The sequence below is a fragment of the Phascolarctos cinereus genome, unplaced genomic scaffold (assembly GCF_003287225.1).
Source record: "Phascolarctos cinereus isolate Bilbo 61053 unplaced genomic scaffold, phaCin_HiC Scaffold_2;HRSCAF=192, whole genome shotgun sequence".
Taxonomy (NCBI): Eukaryota; Metazoa; Chordata; class Mammalia; order Diprotodontia; family Phascolarctidae; genus Phascolarctos; species Phascolarctos cinereus.
This window is the reverse complement of record NW_027555625.1, coordinates 112,805,948-112,825,362: the sequence shown is the minus strand read 5'-3', so window position 1 is coordinate 112,825,362 and position 19,415 is coordinate 112,805,948. Positions and strand designations below refer to the sequence as shown.

General features: G+C 37.1%; 1 protein-coding gene across 6 annotated transcripts in view; it reads left to right on the top strand.

Moving 5' to 3' along the window:
* WDPCP (WD repeat containing planar cell polarity effector) overlaps window positions 1–19,415 on the top strand; it is a 361,091-nt gene that overhangs the window by 167,705 nt on the left and 173,971 nt on the right. For all 6 annotated transcript variants that reach the window (XM_020985463.2, XM_020985462.2, XM_020985466.2 and 3 more), the window contains one exon: window positions 12,389–12,998. In XM_020985463.2, the coding sequence (XP_020841122.1) occupies window positions 12,389–12,998 (610 nt within the window). The remainder of the gene's footprint in view (window positions 1–12,388; window positions 12,999–19,415) is intronic.

Here is a 19,415-nt window from a genome sequence, read left to right as displayed (position 1 = left end):
AGATTTCTTGGCATTATAGAGATGCCAGTGGAGTATATTGGTTATTTCTCACTTTTGATGCATGACCTTCCCAACTACTTTTTCAGTAACTATGATGATGCCTTTTATATGTTTCTCCTATACAGCCCTTTGGACTGAAAGGTTTGGAATATGCAACATCACGTGGTACTTCTTGTTTACTGACTATACAAAAAGCCCAAACTTTTGATTCATTGGAGCAGCATGATGCATTAAGTATGCTTCAAACAAGATACATCCTATTCTTATGTTAAAACAATACAATATTCATTCAGATCCAGAGAAAATCATCCTATTCCCAGACACTGTTATTTCTCATAATGCAGTCTAAAATTACATTAGTTTTATTGAGTGACATATCACATGATTGATTCATACTGGGCTCACTTGTCCTCAAAATCCTCCAGATGTTTTCCAGACTCACCATTTTCCAGCCACACTTCTGTTAGCTTGTACTTATGAAGTTGAACTTTCGAAAGCTGGTCTAAGTTTTAATATTCATCCCTTGATAGATTTAACCCAAAGCTGTAGCCTGCCAAGGCCTTTTTGAATCCCAATTCTATTCTTCAGTGTGTGAGCTATCCCTCCGAGCTCTGTGTCACCTGCAGATTTACTGAACATGCCATCTGTTCCTTTATCCAGGTCATTAATAAGAATGTTAAATATCACAGGGCCAAACAGATTCCCCAAGGTGTTCCTCTAGAGACTTCCTTCTAAGCTGATATTGAACCACCAAAGACTATTTTTTGGACCATTTAACCAGATCAGAATCCATTTAATTGCACAATCTTTTAGACTACAGGGTGATAAATAGGCCTTTGCTCTAGGATACCAATAAAACTTCTTGTTTCTGAGAACTGAGGCAGCTAAGTAGCACAATGGGTAGAGTACTGGGCCTACAGTGAGGAAGACTTGAGCTCAAATCCAGCCTTAGACACTTACTAACTGTATGACCCTAAGCAAGCCATTTAACTTCCATCTGCCTTAGTTTCTTCAACTTTCAACCCCTCCCAAGGTTGTTGTGAGGATCCATATTTCTAAAGTGTTTAGTACAGTTCCTGGCACATAATGAATCCATCCATCCTTTCTTTCTTCCTTCCTTCCTTCCCTCCTGTTAGCCTAAATAATTAGTTAAAATAGTAAGTTTCCTACAACATGGTCTATACTTCTTATCCTCTGGTGAATACACACACACACACACACACACACACACACACACACACACACACACACACACACACACACGCACACAATCTTGCTGTTTGAAGATCCCTGTCTCTGCCCCAGATCCTCTCAACTGGGTTTTGTCTCAGAAAGTGCATTTGAAGGCACTTTTTGTGTTTCTTCCCCTAAATGGGTTTTGTGAAGTTTGCTTCAGGCACAAAAAAATTGTAGCTCTGATCACATCTCTCTATCTTTTCCACAAGAGTAACATTAAAGGCTTTATCAAATGCTTTGCCAAAATCTAGGTAATAAACTATGTAGCATTCCCTTGAGAGATGTAACAACAGAGGTATCTTTATTCAGTATCTTCTGAATATTAATTCCAAGTAAGGCACAAAACATGGGAAGGTATGTTTGCCAAAGCTATTTCCCACCCACATGGAGGATGTCCATCAGACAATCCGAATCAAAAAGACATTTGCCCCATAGATGGCAAAGTCTACTCAGTTAAAGGAATTACTTTTTCAAAAAATGTAATTGGTTCTCTTTCTTAGGAAAAGCCTTCACAAATTTTTACCTTTATTATCTTGAGATTCACATAATTTTGCAAACCTTGTTGTTGTTGTTGTTGTTTTCCTTTTAGGCTATTGGCATTTTTTTTTAGTTCTTGATTCTTGAACTTTCTACAACATTTGCCACTACCAACCACCTTTTACTTTTTGTACATTCTGCTTTCCTTTGGCTTCTAAGACACTATTCTTGTGGGTTTTCTCCTACATTTCTGTCTTCTTTTCTGTCTTCTTCCCCAATTCTTCATCTTCCTTGCAGTTCTTAAGGTAGGCCTACCATAAGTTTCTGTCCGTGATCTTCTTTTTTTAATCTCTTCATATTATCTATCAGTCATCTCATCTACTGCCATGACTTCAGCTATCACCACTATGCAAAGGGTTCCCAAATATATATCTACAGATCTGAGCCCCCTTCTGAGCTCCACACCTGAATCTCCAATTGCCAGGTAACCTAGATCTACCTGCACTTTAACTTGATGTGTCCCAAATATACCTCATAATTTTTCCATTTAAACCTGTGTAGCTTCACGTGATTCTGTCTCTTAGTGGCATCACCATTTGTCCAGTCTCCTGTGTTTGAAATTTTGATGTTGTCTTTGATTCTTGCCTCTCCTTCACCTTTCATGTTTGATTAGATACCAAGTCCTATTACTTCTAATTACATATTATCTCTTACTTCTCTAATCTATCCCCACCTCTTGATTCACTCCACCACCATTGTTACCAGCTTCCTAGAATCTCACAGTAGCCTCTTAACAGTAACCTCCTTCTCCTTCCCAATTCCATTCTCCCCCTATTAAGCCATCCTTCCCAATGTTACCAACCTCTTCTTCCTAATGTATAGATCTGGTTATATCACTCCTTTCTTCAAAAATCTTGTGTGGCTCCTTTTGACTTAACCAAATTTCTTTTGCTTGGCATTCAATAGTAATGATTAATAAAGTGTATTTTACCTACACTGCTTTAAAACGTACAAAGTCCTTTTCTAAAAACTTACAAGATAGGGAATGCAAGTGGTAGTATCCTCACTTAACAGATGATGAAACTGAGGCTTGTAGAGATTAAATGACTTGCCTAAGTTAACACAGTTATTAAGTGTCAGAACTAAAATTCAAAGCCAGTTTCTTTGATTTTAAATAAATTTTTTTGGGAAAAAAACTAAGGCATTTATTAAGCACCTATTACATATTAGAGTAGAGTCCCTGCCCTCAAGGAACTTAGGTTTCACAAAGGGAATAAAATATGTTCACAAATGTATAAATACAAGATATGTTGTAGAACCACATCACATGCACATTTAACTTACTTGGATTTAATCTACCCACCATTCCACTCAGTGAGTATATGCTTTAGATCAGTATGAAATGGGAGACATGAATCCTACTGTTCTAAGTCAGTCCCAGTTCCTCAGCCTCAGTTCTCAATTTGGGAAATGGGTCATTAGCCTGGCCCAGAGGCATCATATAATAATGATAGAGGACTTAAACTATCCAGACATATGCTAGCATTATCTGATGTCTTTCTGTCAAAATCAGACATTTCAGCTAATGACATTTCAGTTTGCCTTAATTAACATGTCATCCTTCACAAGACAGAAAATCACAGGAGAAACTTTTATTCTGGATCTGATTCTTGCTAAGAGGAAAGAACTGGGATTTTTTTTGAGGGGAGCAGGAGTGAAAATGTTGGGAACTTGAGGGGAAATAATTTCTCCCTAGAGTTTGTGATAGAAAAGGACATGCTGGGCGTAATCTGATTTGCATGCTAGATTTCAGGAGAGTAGACTTTAAAGGGTTCAGTGGAATGGTAGTTAGGATGCCATGGAGTACAGTGCAATATAAGAAGTCAGCCCAGGAGGGGTAAGCTCTCAAGGATTACATTCTGAAGACCCAAAGGGAAACAAAGCATTCTAATGAAGAGGGTAAACTGGAGTCGTCAGAAGAGACGTGTGAATACGCAGAGGATTCACCAAAGCAATTTATATAATTTTTAAAATGTGTAATGAAGGTAAAAGCAAAGGAAAACAAAAAGGAATGAATATAAAGCGCTAGAACTTAAAATGAAGTGAGGCTGGCAAGGGCTAAGGATGCCAAAAAATTTTTTTTAAAAAATCTATATTGAAAGAGGAGGATCCACAGTTCTTTTGGGCACTAAAGAGCCTGTCAGAGTGAGAGTCCTCATCCCCCAATCTTCCTTTCCCCTTCCCAACTGGCCACTGACTCCTCCATCAATCTCCACCCCTACAGGAACCCAGAACACTTGTCCTGCTCTTCCCGTCAGACTCACTTCCCAATGGGGATGGATGAGGGCCCTAGAAGCCCCTTGTCCTGCATTGCTGCTCATACCACGTGAATCTGTTAATCATCCAATATTTTTTAAGCACTTACCATGTACCAGACACTATACTAGGCACTAGGGACATAAATACAGTAAATAAAGTAATCCCTACTTTCCAGGAACTTACATTTTAATGGGGGAGATTAAAATCTGCCTTCTATACCCTACGATCCTCTGGGATTTACCATCTACCCTGAAGAGACAGCTAATAGCACAGGGGATAGAGCACTGGGCCTGGGGTCAGGAGGACCTGAGTCTAAATCCAGCCTGAGATGCTTACTAGCTGTGTAGCACTGGGCAAGTCACTTAACTGCTGTTTTCCTCAGTTTTCTCATCTGTAAAATGGGGATAATAATGGTGTCTACCTCCAGTGGATTAAATGAGATAATATTTGTAAAGCTCTTACACAGTTCCTGACACATGTTTATTCCCTCCCTTCCTGAAGCTGAACTCTTTTATAAAATGTCTTGTCTCTCTCAATTAGTGTATGAGTTCTTTGAGAGGAAAAGTTATCTTGCTTTTATTTTTTAATCCCATGCTTAGCATTATGCTTAGCACTGTGCTTGGCACCTGGTAAGTGTTTAATAAATACTTTCTTAATCAGTCATCAGGGAATGGAGAAGACCACTGTTTGGGACACATGGTATAATGATAACTGAACAGAGACAGGGTAGGGCTGCCCAGTTCATTTCTGTTTTCTCAGAGACAGGGAAAGAAAAAGAAACAGAGATTTATGCTCATAAAACAAGTGTGAGGGCATTAAGGGATTGATATACAAGGTATCAGATGCAAGGAAAGATAACAAAGGCAAGTGGGAAACCTTGGATCTTCTTAATACTACAAAAGGTGACAGAAAGAACATTGATAACTACTGATCCATAGATTTACTCTCCCATCTTTATAAAATCTTTACAGGAGTCATCAGCGCAAAAACTGAAGCCCTCCTAGATGAGAACGCTCATAAAGAACAAGCAGGCTTCTGAAAGCAATTTTCAACAATGGTCCACACCTTAATCATCTCTCAATTAGCTAAAACATGTAGAGAATATAAGATCCCACTGTGCTTATTATTAATAATCAAGTGAGGCAAAAAGCAAGGAGGTATGTGCCTGACAAAGAGTTTCACCATTGTGATTAGAGGAGGCCAGGTCAAGTAAAAATTCCTTGTGGATGGTGAAGTTCTCCAGATACTCTTGTTGGTAGAGGACATTGGTCTTGACTGCATCAAGCCCCAACGCACTGCAGAACCTCCTGGAAGAAATATGTAATCAGTCAACAGACTTTTCTAAGGCTCTTGCTATGTACTAGCCACTCTGCTAAGCACTGGAAATACAAAGAAAGACAAAAAAAAAAACCAGTCCCTGTCTTCAATGAGCTTACATTATAATTAGGGAGACATAAATAACTAGGTAAATATAAGATATGTACAGAATAGATGGAATCATTCACAGGTTTCTGGCCCATTATTCATATACACAGATAAGACCAAATAGATGGAGAACGTCTATTGTCCAGATTCCAACATGCATTTTAACATACTATAGAGTTTATTTAATAATGTGTTTATTTGGGACAATTAGTACAGATGGATGAGCTTGGTTCAGCCTTAAAAAGGAGGAAGAGAATTTGCTGGATTGCTTGGGGAAAACACAAAGCTCATTTACTGATACCAAGTTCTCCATGAAAGCAAAGGCCCTTCTTTTATTGACATTTAAGAAAACTTGCTGTATCCCCAGAGGTTTGCATAGTTCCTAACATATAGCCAGTGCTTAATAAATACTGTGCTTCATTGATTGCTACATGGTGACAATGCCTGGAATGCCACTGATTCTGACGAACTAAAAATGAGTATCACATCAACAGCAATGGAGAGTTGCATAATGAGTGTGAAAAGGCTGCAGAATATAATCAATGGGCTACTCTAAAAAAGAACAGTCATGAAGCATCTATATGACTGGAAGAGAAGACGAGGTGGCACGAGTGAGAGATGACAGGTGGACAGCCAGAGTGTTCTACTGGTGTCCTCATGATGTTGGGAGAAATCAAGATAGGCTTCTGGTATCTGGGGAAGACCCCTTCTGGCTAACTTTTGGTAAAATAGGAACAGAAGTTGCCTAGGATGGGCAGGCATGGATGGGCTGCTCTCTGCATTATCAAAAGGAACTCCCAAATTGATGATCTCATAGGTACAATTGAGTATTAGATTATTAATCTAATATTGTAAATATTAGTACTTACTAATTCACACCTCAGTTGACTGGCATTTTGTTTGTGATAACTTATTTTGGGGGTTTTCTCATTTACATACTAATGAAATAATATTCTGATTCCTTTTGTTCTTGAATCCCATACCCTATTTCTGACTTTATATTTGCCATTATCTCTTTAAAAGATATGTTAGAGAGTAGTTTAATATTAAAGGTTTCTCTTTTCTCATATTTTTTCGATTAAATTGGCAACATCCATGAGTTTTTGAGTTTGGGAAATAGTTTTGCTATGATCTTTTCTTTTGTGTTTTCAAGAGATGGGAGTAGGAGGCATGCTCTTAGTATAGCAATTCCTTGATTAAGAACTGCTTTTACTGCAACAGCCTCCTAACTGGTCTGCCTGCCTTACTGTCTCTCCTTCCTCTAGTCCATGTGACATATGGTTGCCAAATTGACGCATGGTTGCCAAATTGACACATGGTTGCCAAATTGACACATGGTTGCCAAATTAATTTCCCTTAAATTCTTATCTGACCTTGCCTCTCCCATACTTGCTAAACTCCAGCAGGATTTTTATCCTCCAGGACTAAAGTTATTAGAGCCCTTCACGGCCTGCCCCCAACTTATTCATCCATCCTCCCTGAACATTACTTTCCAGACAAACTGCTCTTCTTGCTGTTCCACACATTCCTTTTGTCATCTTGGTGCCTTTGCACCGGCCATTTCATATAACTAAAATGTGTTCCCTCATTCCCTATGCCTCACAGAGAGCCTCTCTTCCTCTTACTCAGCTCATACATTATCTTCTTCATAAAGCCTTTCATAATTCTCTCAACCACTATTGTCTCTCCCTCTCAAACTATTTCAATATTTTGTACGGAGTTGTATTTATTCAGCCTATATTTATACTGTACGTTTTTATTTGTACTTCTCTTCCCCCATTCCCATTAGAATGTCAACTCAGGGAGCAGGCATCGTTCTGTTCTTTCTGCTTGTTTCTCTGGTGCCTGGCACATATTAGATACTTCATAAGTGCTTTTTAGAAAGTCAGATATTATTTTCATTCACATGTAATTGTTTTTTTCATTCAACACATATTTATTGAATGCCTGTTATATCAAAGGCAGTATGCTAGTTCCTGTGAGGTTTACCAAGATTGCACCTTGAAGGCATTTGTAGTCTATTAAGGATGATAAGAGTACAACACAAATAGTTATTCTGCAGTAAAGGTCTAAATTTCATAAGAAAGGTAGAAAACATTATAGAAATTCAGAAAACAGAGAGATCACTTTTGACTTAAGGATCAAGCAAGGCTTCAGAGAAGAAGTGGTATTTGTACTTTCTTTTAATGGATCCATGTGATTTCACAAAGGAGGGAGAGAAAGGGCTTTCCGATCAGAGGCAACAATATGAACAAATATGTGGAGGTGGGAAATCTGCAGTGTGTTTGGGCAACAAGTGATCTCATTTGGCTGGAGTATAATGTATGTTTAGGGAAGTCAAAGGAGATGAAATTGGAAAGATAGGTTGGTCAAGTCATGAAAGGCCTTAAATGGAAGGCACAAGAGTTTAGATTTTATTTAGTAGGCAGCAGGGAGTCATTGAAGACTTTTGAGCAGGGTCATGTGATGGCAGATTTATCAGGCATTAATGTGCAGAGAGGAGGTGTGTGTAAGATGCCCTATAATTCATCTTCTATATATTAGATACAAAAATTTATTTTTGAATCAAAGTCTTAGATCTTAGAGTTGGAGGAGACCTCAGAGGTCATCTACTCCAACTCAGCCTTGAAAGAAGAATCTCCTCTGTAGAGTTCCCCAAAAGTGGTCATCCATCTCCTCTTAAAAATCTGCATTGAGATGGACAAAGGAGATGAGTGAGCAAGTATCTAATGAAGCAATCAATAATGATGAAAAAATGATCCAAATCACGAATGGCAAGATAAATGCAAATTAAAACAGCGATCATATTCTACCTCATACTTATAACCTGGGCAAGAATGACAAAAAGAAAATAGCAATTGTACACACTAAGGAAAAGTAGACAAATTAATACAATGCTGGTGGAACAGTGCATTTGTAGAAAGCAATTTGGAACTCTAACCAAAGTGGTCACTAAGTTGCTGCGTACCCATTGACTCAATGATACTACTACTAGGCCTGTACCCCCAAAGAGATTTAAAAAAAAAAGGAAAATGACCCATATGTACAAAAACATTTATAGGACCTCTTTCTGTGGTGGCAAAGATTGGGGAACTAATTTAAGGAAATGGTGGAACAAATTGTGGTGTATAAATGTAATGGAATTTTATTGTATCATAAAAAATGATGAAAGGGATAGTTTCAGAGAAACCTGGGTAGATTCGTATGAACTGATGCAGAATGAAGTGAGCAGAAGAAGAATTTATTTAGTAACAATGACTTTTTTTTAAAGGAAAGCAACTTTGAGAGACCTAAGACCTCGGATCAATATAATGACCAACTATGGTTTCAAAAGACAAGATAAAACATGTTACCCACCTCCTGACAGAGAGGTGATGAACTCAAGGTGCAGAACAATACATACATTTCTAGAATGTGTATTTAAGAATGTATGTCCAATGTGGAATTTGTTTTGCTTAACTCTGCAGATCAGATCCAAAAGTTTTATTTTTTTTTCCAATTTGTGGAGAAAAGGGACTCCAAAAGTGAAAATAAAAATGTGTAGAAGAAAAAGAACAAAAGTCAATAGAAAATACAGTCAAGTAAGACAGCTTTGGGGATAACATGTTGAATGTATTAGAAAAGCTCATTGTTCATAAAATATTCACGGTTTCATATATAGTCTTTTTTTCTATTCTTTGTATATGGAAATGTTCACCTTATTTGGTTTTAAGTTCAGAATTTTTTTGAATATTTTATTTTTTCCCCAATTACATGTTAAAACTTTCTTTTACATTTTTTAAAGTTTTGAGTTCCAAGGTCCTTCCCTTCCTCCCTCCCATTCCCCCCCAGACAGTAAACAATCTAATATAGATTATACATGTGAAATCATGTAAAATATTTCCATATTAAGCATTTTGCACAAGAAGATGAGAGAGACAAAGAGACAGAGACAGACAGAGATAGAGAGAGAAAGAGAGAGAGGGAAGCAGTATGTTTCAGACTATATTCAAACAGTATCGATTCTTTCTCTGGAGGCAAATAACATGATTCATTGTGAGTCCTTTGGAATTGTCTTGGATCATTGTGTTGCCAAGAATTGTTAAATCATTCACAGTTCTTCACTGTGCAATATTGTTATTACTGTGTACAATACTCTCATGGTTCTGCTCACTTCACTTTGCATCAGTTCGTGTTAGTCCATATTTTTCTGAAACAATTCTGCTTGTCATTACTTATAGCACAATGATATTTCATCACAATCATGTACTACAGCTTAGAAAAGCAACACCATTTAAAAAAATATGAAAGAGGGACAGCTAAGTGATGCAGTGGTTAGAGCACTGGCCCTGAAGTCAGGAGGACCTGAGTTCAAATCTGGCCTCAGACCAAATACTTGACACTTACTAGCTGTGAGACCCTGGGCAAGTCATTTAACCCCAATTGCAAAAAAAGGAGAAAGAAAGAAAGAAAGAAAGAAAGAAAGAAAGAAAGAAAGAAAAGAAAGAAAGAAAGAAAGAAAGAAAGAAAGAAAGAAAGAAAGAAAGAAAGAAAGGAAGGAAGGAAGGAAGGAAGGAAGGAAGGAAGGAAGGAAGGAAGGAAGGAAGGAAGGAAGATGAAAGAAAACCTCCAATGACAAGGAACTTGATACAGCCATTCCACTTTTAAATAGTGCTTATTATTAGGATGGTTTTCCTATATTGAGCCTCCCTGTAATTTCCCATCCATTTGTCCTAGGCTATGCCTAACAAGTCTAATTCATCTTCTCACATGACTGCATACCTTTCATATTATTTTGGCCTCTGATTATGAAGTTTCTGACCAAGATGTCTGTCATTGGGACACATCCATTTCAATAATAGAGATATTTTTGTTCCTACCTTTATTTTTAGTTTTGAGTTTTGTTCAATGATGTTTATATATATATATATATATATATATATATGTATGTGTGTGTATGTATATATGTATATATGTATGTGTGTATGTAGATATGTAGATATATATGTATGTGTGTATGTATATGTGTATATAATATGTATTATATGTGTGTATAAAATACACATGTGTGTATATAATGTATATATGTATGCACTTACATATATGTATATATGTGATTAAAATGAATGTCCATATTCTTAGAATGTTATTTTACTGAGAGGCAGCATGGTATAGAGGAAAGAACATTGGACCTCATTTTAGGAAACCATAGTTCAAATCCATCCCAAATTTAGCTAGCCATGTGACATCACTAGTTCCCTGTGCCTCAGCTTCCTCCTCTGAAAAACTGGAATAATAATATTTGCACTATCTACTTCATAGGGTTATTGGGAGAAAGGTATGTTACAAACTTAAGTGCTGGGCATATACGAATTATCATTTATTACCTATCTGACATGGTTATTGTAGGAAAAGTTCTTCATCAGTCTCTAAGTGCTATCTAAATGTGAGTTACCATCTCATTCTTCCTTTGTTATATTTTTGTTCTTTCTTGTTTTGAGGATGATTGTTTACAGAGTGCTTTTACATCATTTTCTTTGATCCATACCAAACTATGAAATAAGCAGAGAAAGATTTTTCCCCCAGACAAGGAAACAGACACTAAAAGGAATTAAATAGTTTCCTGAGTTACATGGCTGATTCACTCCAAGCCTGCAACCTGGATCGTGTAACTTTGAGTCCAATGCTTTTTTCCCTCCATCATGCTAAGTAGTTTTTTCCTTTTGTTACTAAAGTATTTTTTAAAAATTTCCTGTGTCACCAATATCATCAGCGTACAATAGTCAGTAGGTCTTAGCCTATAATTTTTTTGTTATTTTAAAAACAAGTGATTATCATTGATGACTAATAGGGTAGAGTCTTTGCCTCAGGGCATTGACATTCAGGGTGGCAAGCTTCCTTCCTGAGCAATAGGGAGTGTGGGGAATGAAGACAGATCATCTTCCTGAGAGCTTCATGCTTTGTGGTCCTCCACCTACCTGTGTTATGTGACTTTACCCAGTTCCCTTATGAGTCTTCTCTAGGGTCATACCACCATGGAACTCTTCTTCTAGGGAAACACCTTCCCTCTCCAAACCTCAAATGGGTGTGGCCAGGTCTGGCCTGGGGAGGGAGAAGAGGGAGAAAACGGAGACTATGTTTTTTGGACTTTGTATCCCTAGTTCCTACATAGTAGATACCTAATAACTTTGTTGATTGATTAATGACTGATTAATTGGTTGATTGATGGGCATTTTCTAGCATCCTGTATGCTTTCTTTTCTTGAGCTCTTCACTGTACCACTGCCACCACCACCATCATTACCAGCCCCCAGGAGAAAAAAAAATTCCACTGAAGCTTTATAGCATCATATTTACAGTGCCCAGAGAATGATGTTCTAATCTAAACAAATGATCTCTTCCCTACTTATCCCAAATAATCATTACTATGTATACTCACTTGTTTGATAATAAGTGTGATAATGGGAAGCAGTGTGGTACAGTGGAAAGAACACTAGCTCTTGACTCAGAGGACCTGGGTTCAAATCCCACCTCTGAAGCTTACTACCTATGTGCCTTCAGGCAAATTATTTAACCTTTCTGGGTCTATCTTTTTCCTCCAAACAAATATTATTGGAAGTTTTGGTACCCCTTCTATTTCTTTTGCCTAAAAAAATTAAGTCATATTTAGACTATTTAGTTATGTCATTCATGTAGTACATAGGTATTTGTTGAGGTCTTTTTGTTTTATGTTTTTCATAAACCCTCCAAAAAAGTTTAAACCAATACTTTTAAAGATAAATTCTATTCCTGCTGCTATTTTATTTTTATGTTTAAATTTTGTATTGCTGAGTTCACATTGGGAAGTAAATGGTTTCTAATAAGATGCTAGCACAGTAGTTAATATACAGCACATTATGCAATGAAAGAAGAAAATAAATGTTTGTCTGAATATACTTTTTTTTTTCATACAGGTTCTGAGTTTCATCCGTACAGAATGGAATCCACTTGATGCTAGCTTTAGCACTAATCAGCCTTATCAGGTGCACACAGTAGAGCACTCCATCAGTGTAGACAAAGAGCCCATGGCTGACAGCTGCATTTATGAGTGTGTTCGGAACAAAATCCACTGTGTAACAGTCACCAGAATACCACTACAATCAAAGGCCATCAGCTGCTGCAGGAATGTTGCTGAAGACAAACTAATTCTAGGCTGTGAAGATTCTTCAATCATTCTCTATGAAGCCCACCGAAGAGTGACTCTGTTGGCTCAGGCTGAAATTTTGCCTACAGTCATTAGTTGCCACCCAGGCGGGGCCGTCCTACTGGTTGGAAGTTCCCAAGGGGATCTGCAGGTTTTTGACATAGCACTGTCGCCTGTTAAAGTACAGCTTTTGGCAGAAGACTGCTCCCCAAGGAAGACACTGCAACTTAATAAACATTTTGATGTCTCCAGTAACCTAATTCAAATGCAGTGGACAGTTCCTCAGTTTGTTCCTCACACTCCCCACGGTACTGACGTTCATGATCTCCTGTTCCTCAGGTTTGACAGAGGGCCACTAGGTGTACTTCTGTTTAAACTAGGTGAGTAAAAGAAAAGGATAAGTTATGAATTAAAGTTTTTCTATTACTGATGTTAGAATTAAGGGCACGAAACTATTCCCATAACACATTCACTTTTTGATCAAATCAGTCTAGGCTTTATCCTTTCTACATGTGGTTTCCATATCACGATTATCTCATTAATATCCTGACAGGAACTTCAGACATTTAATCACAAAAAATAACATTGTTTTGTGTTTGGCCATAATCAGAATTCCTGAATGTTCAAAAATGAAATGAATACAATTCTCAACAAAGCATCCTAACCAAAAATGCCTTGAATTTTTAAAATAATTATAAATGTATTAATTTCAAAAAAAAATCTTTACTGAGAATACATTAATATTTTGATGGATCTGTAACTTAATAAATATCAGTTTTCTACCCATTTATACAGATTGTAAATCATCCATATTTTCTCATCCTGTGTAATTCTTCTCATATCCTCTCAGATACCCTCAGTATACTGGAAACCTCTGCTGGATCACTTAACATTTAAACAACAACAATAACAATGACTGACATTTATGTAGTAATTTAAAGCCTGCAGAGCACTTTCCATACATTATCTCATTTGATTCTCATGAAAACTCCGTGAAGTAGAATAGAAAATTATCCCCATTTTGCAGATAAGAAAATTGAGGCTCAGAGAAAAGTAACTTACTTATATCACACTGCTAGTGTTCTAGTGAGGATTTGAATTTAGGTCTCTTCCGACTCCAAGTCAGGACTCTTTTCCATAGACCTTCAAAGGTCTATGACCTAAACTAAAGTAAAGACCTTTAGAGAGCTTCTAGTCCTTTTTTATTACATAGATGAAGACATAGGCTCAGAAAGATTATGTGATTTACCTAAGATAGTTTATCAAGTCAGTATTTAGAGCCAGGCCTTTTGACTTCCAATTCAGTACTATGGTGCTGTCAAGTATCAATGCTGAAGAATACATGATAAAACCCAAAGTGAGAGACGTAAATAAGCATAAGAAAAAGGGATAATTATATAGACTTGCTGTGTGCCAGCAGTGTGCATTGTACTTCTATAAATATTATCTCATTTGTGCTATAATTATTGTTTCCATTTTACAGTAGAGGAAACTGAGGCAAATAAAGGTCGAGTGACTTGCCTAGGGTCACATGACTAGTAAGTATCTGAGGCTAGGTTTGAACTCAGGTCTTTTGATCCAAGGCCCAACATTCTATCCACTGTACCACTTACCTCCACTATTGAGAAAAATCTTTCCTAACTTCTCTTTTAAATGCACAAATGGCATGATGATTATTCATGTTATGGTCAGTTGCAAATAGAAAGGAAGCATATTTTTAAATTCTGAAAAAGCTCCTTTTTTTACAAATAGTTTTATGACTCTATCTCATAGATTAAATCATTGCCAATTCACACAAAAATAGATAGTGACTTAGGCAATATGACAATTATTTTTAGCTCCTGAAATTAAATTAATTCATCTGACTCTATTAACCTAAAATAATAATAATAGCTAACATTTACATAGCACTTTTAAAATTTGCTAAGCGTTTACCTGTAGCATCTCAATTGAGCTGAAAAACAATTATCTATTAGTCAACAGATTTACTGTATTGAAGTTGGAGTACTGTCTTTCCAAGTAATAGAAACATACCTGAATATACCCAAAATGTCATTATTGTCCAGAAGAATGTTGAAAGGTTAAAAAATGTGTAGACTGTCACTTATCATAAGATAAATAATCCTGCCCCACTTTGCCCAACAACAGATTTTACAGTTGTATGTCTCCACATTCAACACTAAAGTGGATGTTTGCTGTTTTACATGTTGTCTGTTATAAAAAAAAAATACATCATCTAAATGACCCAGTTAACTATTAAGCAGAAGGCTCCCTGCCCAGTATACCTAGCTTTTCTTCAGTTCTCCCTTGTGGGACTACTCAGCAGCTTTCCCGAAAGCCCAGCTCTCCCTGCCTATCTCTAGCACATTTATGTCCTTACTAAAGCAAACAAGCTCTCAGTGCAGGGATTTAGAGGCCTTCTTGCTAATTGCCGGCTTGTAGACTTAATTGGACTATCTCCCTGGGCACTATTCCTAAATCAATTAGGCAATGAGTTGGCTGTCACCTCTTTTTCCCAAGAAGGTCTCTTGAAAGCCTAACATCCAAGAAAAACCAGGCCTCCCAGATGGGAAGATGGTGACCTCTCCAATTGAAATATATCATTTTAAATTTATTTTCCTATCATTATAAATTTTGTAGGCTAAGGAAATGTTCCTATCTTGCAGCATCTTTTAAAGGTCAAATTATGCAGTTCTGCATTGATAGTTATCGTTCCCTTTTGCCAGTTTTCATGCATTAATAAGGTTAATAACTACTATGCTGTGATTAGTCATTTTTTTTCTTTCTTGGAATAGTGAATGCATCAGATCTAACACCTAACATCTTTCTTTTCTCCGCAAAAAAGTTACACTGAACTAAAACTGAAGACCTAATATTTATTAGCATCTGCTCTAGTTGCAGCTAAAAACATGTGTGCTTTTCTTGTGCTAACCTATTTCTAAATCAGGGCATTCATATGGATTTTTCATGTATAAATTAAGTCATTGCAAACATAAACAGGTAGTTGCATGTACACTTTACTCAGGGCATATTTATGAGGTTGGGTTTTTTTTCAGGTGTTCATTGTGCAAACCTTTGGAAAATTTGACATTAAAGGTGTGGCCTACAATTTCGCTGTGATTGACCAGAATTTAAAGGGAAATTTTTTTTTAGTTATTAATATAGTAGATCCAGATTCTAATTAAACCAAGACTTTGATTTTGAATCCCATAGGTCAGTTGATTTCACCACAGAGGAAAATTCAGGTTCATTGCTACAGACCACCCTGCCTTAAGGCTGACCAGACATCTCACATTTGCCGAGGCACAAGTGTGGATGACACACTCAGTAAAAATCTATCACTGCTATTAAGAAAAAAGTAACCAAAGAGTATGAATTATTCACAAAGAGTTAGCAGCAATGTCTTCATGCATGAAGGGGAGCATATTGTTTTCATGTTTAATATCATTAAGCCTTCAGAATCTATTCACCTAACAATTATAACTATCTTCATCTTTGAATCATAGTATCTCAAAATCAGAAGGACCTTCAGAGGTCATCTTGTCCAACACAAGGCTGAATTAGGAGACTACTTCCTAGCAAACCTTTGGCCACATTCATCCCTTATTTGAGGACTTCCAGAGATGGGTAACTCACCAGCCCCAAGGGTTTTGACCCATCCTACTTTGTACGGCACTAATTGTTAGGAGCTTTTACCAGTGTCTGTTTGTTCTTGTCTTATCTTTTGGGACCAAGCAAGCATGATTTCTCTTCCACATAACAACCTGTCACACACTTGGAGATAGCTCCACTATCCCCTCTTAATCTTCACATTAAACATTCCACATTCCTTTAATAGATCCTCATATGGCTTGGATTTGAATCCCCTCACCCTCTGATCAGCCTCTTCTTTATGTGGTCCAGAGTACCTGTGACCTGGTGAAACTTGGTCTCCAGAATGTATGTAAGCTTTGTTGTAACTGACCTGAAGACCTGGTAGCTCCACCTTCCCAGCTGCCATTACATTTTGGCACAGTTAGTGTTGTTTCTTGGCTCCCTGCCCCTCATTCAATCAATCATTCGTTAAACATTTATTAAGCACCTATTATATGTAAGCCATTGTGCTAAGTGCAACACTCCTCATTCCTTTTTTTTAGGCAGTTCAGAGAATACCCACATTTCAGTGATCCAAACCATGGTATCCTACTGCCTTTGCTCACTGGTGATCAAGGTACCCTAAATTAGCACTATGTCAGCTGTTGGTCTAAAAACTCTATATAAGTGAGTCACTGAGTGGCTCAGGGCCCATGACCTGAACTGGAATCGTGTACATCCCACTCCGCATCCAATCTACCCACTGTATGCTATCTGGGGAGGTAGGGACAATGGGGTTCCCACACCTATATCCATTCCCAGTTAATATCAGTTCCTTTCCTATGAATGCTACCCATGGGTGGCAGTGTTGCTCTTTGGGATCAACTTCTTCCCCTTTTCTCCCTGTAGTATCAATGCACTTTTGAAAATGTGGCATTTGGGTGAGAATATAAGGTCTGATCAATATATAATATATAAGGGGACTGTCACATCCCTCACACTGTATCTCAGTGATTCAGTGTGAGCTCTCATTAGGTTTTCTTGCGGCTTTGTCATAATTTAGCTCATCGATAGAGTCCACTAAAACCTACAATTTCTTTCCACATGCTGTATCATCTAATTATGTTCCTCTCATCCTGCACCTGTATAGTGGAGTTTTTAAACACCCAATTAGAGGCAGCTATGTGTCACAGAGGGTAGAGTGGTAGGCCTAGAGTCAGAGAGACATGAGTTCAAATCTAGTCTCAGACATTTATTAGCTGTGTAACCCCAGGCAACTCACTTAATCTCTATTGGTCCCCATTTTCTCAACTGTAAAATAGTAATATTAATACCACCCACCTCTTAGGCTTGTTGTAAGGACCAAAATAGATATTATTTGCAAAGCTTTTGGTATAGTGCCACGTAGGAGGCACTGTAAAAATGCTCATTCCCTTTCCTCTCTCCCCTAACCCAAATGTAAGATTTTCTCATTTATCTCTTTCAAATATTCTATTGAGAGATAGCTTGACAGAGTAAATAGAGAGCTTGTTTTAAAGCCAGGAAAACCTGGGTTCAAGCCCCCTCTCTGACATATACCAACTGTATGACCCTGGGCTATACCTCTCAGTCTGTAAGGCAGTTCTTTAAGACCAGAAGGGACAGAGAAGGTCCTTAGCTGAATTGGTAGAGAAAGTTTCCTCACCAGGAGCTCCCTGCACTAATGAAGTCATGGGCCCATTCTCCAGATGTTCTTCTGACCTAAATTTCATCTCATTAGATGAGACCTCTAGTTGTAGTCCGCCAAAATCTTTTTGAATCTCAGTTCTTTCATTCCATATATAGACTGTCCTTCCCAGTTTTAAGTTATCTGCAAGTATACAGAGCAGGGAGAGATTAAGAAACAATAGTAGTGGGCAGCTAGGTGGTACAGTGGGTAGAGCACAGGCCCTGGAATCAAGAGGACCTGAGTTCAAATCTGGCATCAGACACTTACTAGAGTGTGACCCTGGGCAAATCAATTAACCCTGAATGCCCCAAAAAGAAACAATAGTAGCTATAATGAAAAGACTGAAATGAGTTTTGTAAAGTTTTGTTATCTATAAATATGACATTTTATTAGCTATCTTTATTAGCATAGCTAATTTATAAGTGGGAACACATAAAAAGTTAGACTAGTACTTAATATTTTATTTTCTTTTATCTATTTTTCTGTAAAAATTTCCTTTGAGGTTTGTTTGTTTTTAATATGTCCATTGGTTATGATGATGCTTTATCTTAGAGCAAAAAAAAAAAAGGCTTAAAGGGAATATGGCATTGATACCTACATATGGTTAACTTCCCTAGAAGACCCCAGAATCTTAAATAGACATCTATGGAGAATTTATAAGAGGAATTAGAGAAGAATTACACAGGATAAGCATGAATGGGCCATATTGTGTCCTGTTGGAAGGAACACTTCTATTGATGAGAGCTACCCAAGTATAGTACATCACTTGCAAAAGGTGATGTAATAAAAATAGCAACCCAACTATGTGAACTGTATTCTCCTTAAGAGTAGCTGGGTTAGAAAAGGGCCTAAACTACAAACCTGGGGAACTTAGAAGAGTCTTCTGCTAAAAGGTGAGGTGACCCTTGAAGTGAGCTAGGAAGTACATGACAGAGAGGTGAGAAGGGAGAACATTCCATGAATGGTGGAAAGCTTGTCCAAAGTTAAGAAAGGCAACAATGGGATATGGTGTACAGAGACTTGCAAGTGGTCTAGTTTAGCTGGACAACATATTTGGTAAATATTTATTGACAATGGAACAACTAGGCATGTGAATTGGTACAATTTTTTGCAATAATTTTACTGTAATTTCTATCTGTGCCAATATACTTTAAATACAAATAAATATAAGCAAATATTATAGTTTTACTTTGAAATAAAACATTTCCATCCTGCTAACTCCATTTTCTTTGCATTATGAATAAAATTTTATTATTATATTTAATATATTATTAATATTTATTTTAGTTATTTATTTATTTTAAATTATTGTTTTATTATTATTCTTTATTTTAAAATTGCATTATGAATAAAAATAGTAGGTCCTTCAAAGTACTCTCAAATTCTGGTCCTTATAAAGACACTGTGTTAGGTTGTAGTGGTTCAAAGATGAAATATAGTATATTCCTCCCTTCAAGAAATTTAGAATCAACTGGAGAGAAAGGAACTGTACGCAAATAAATATAATATAAGAGAA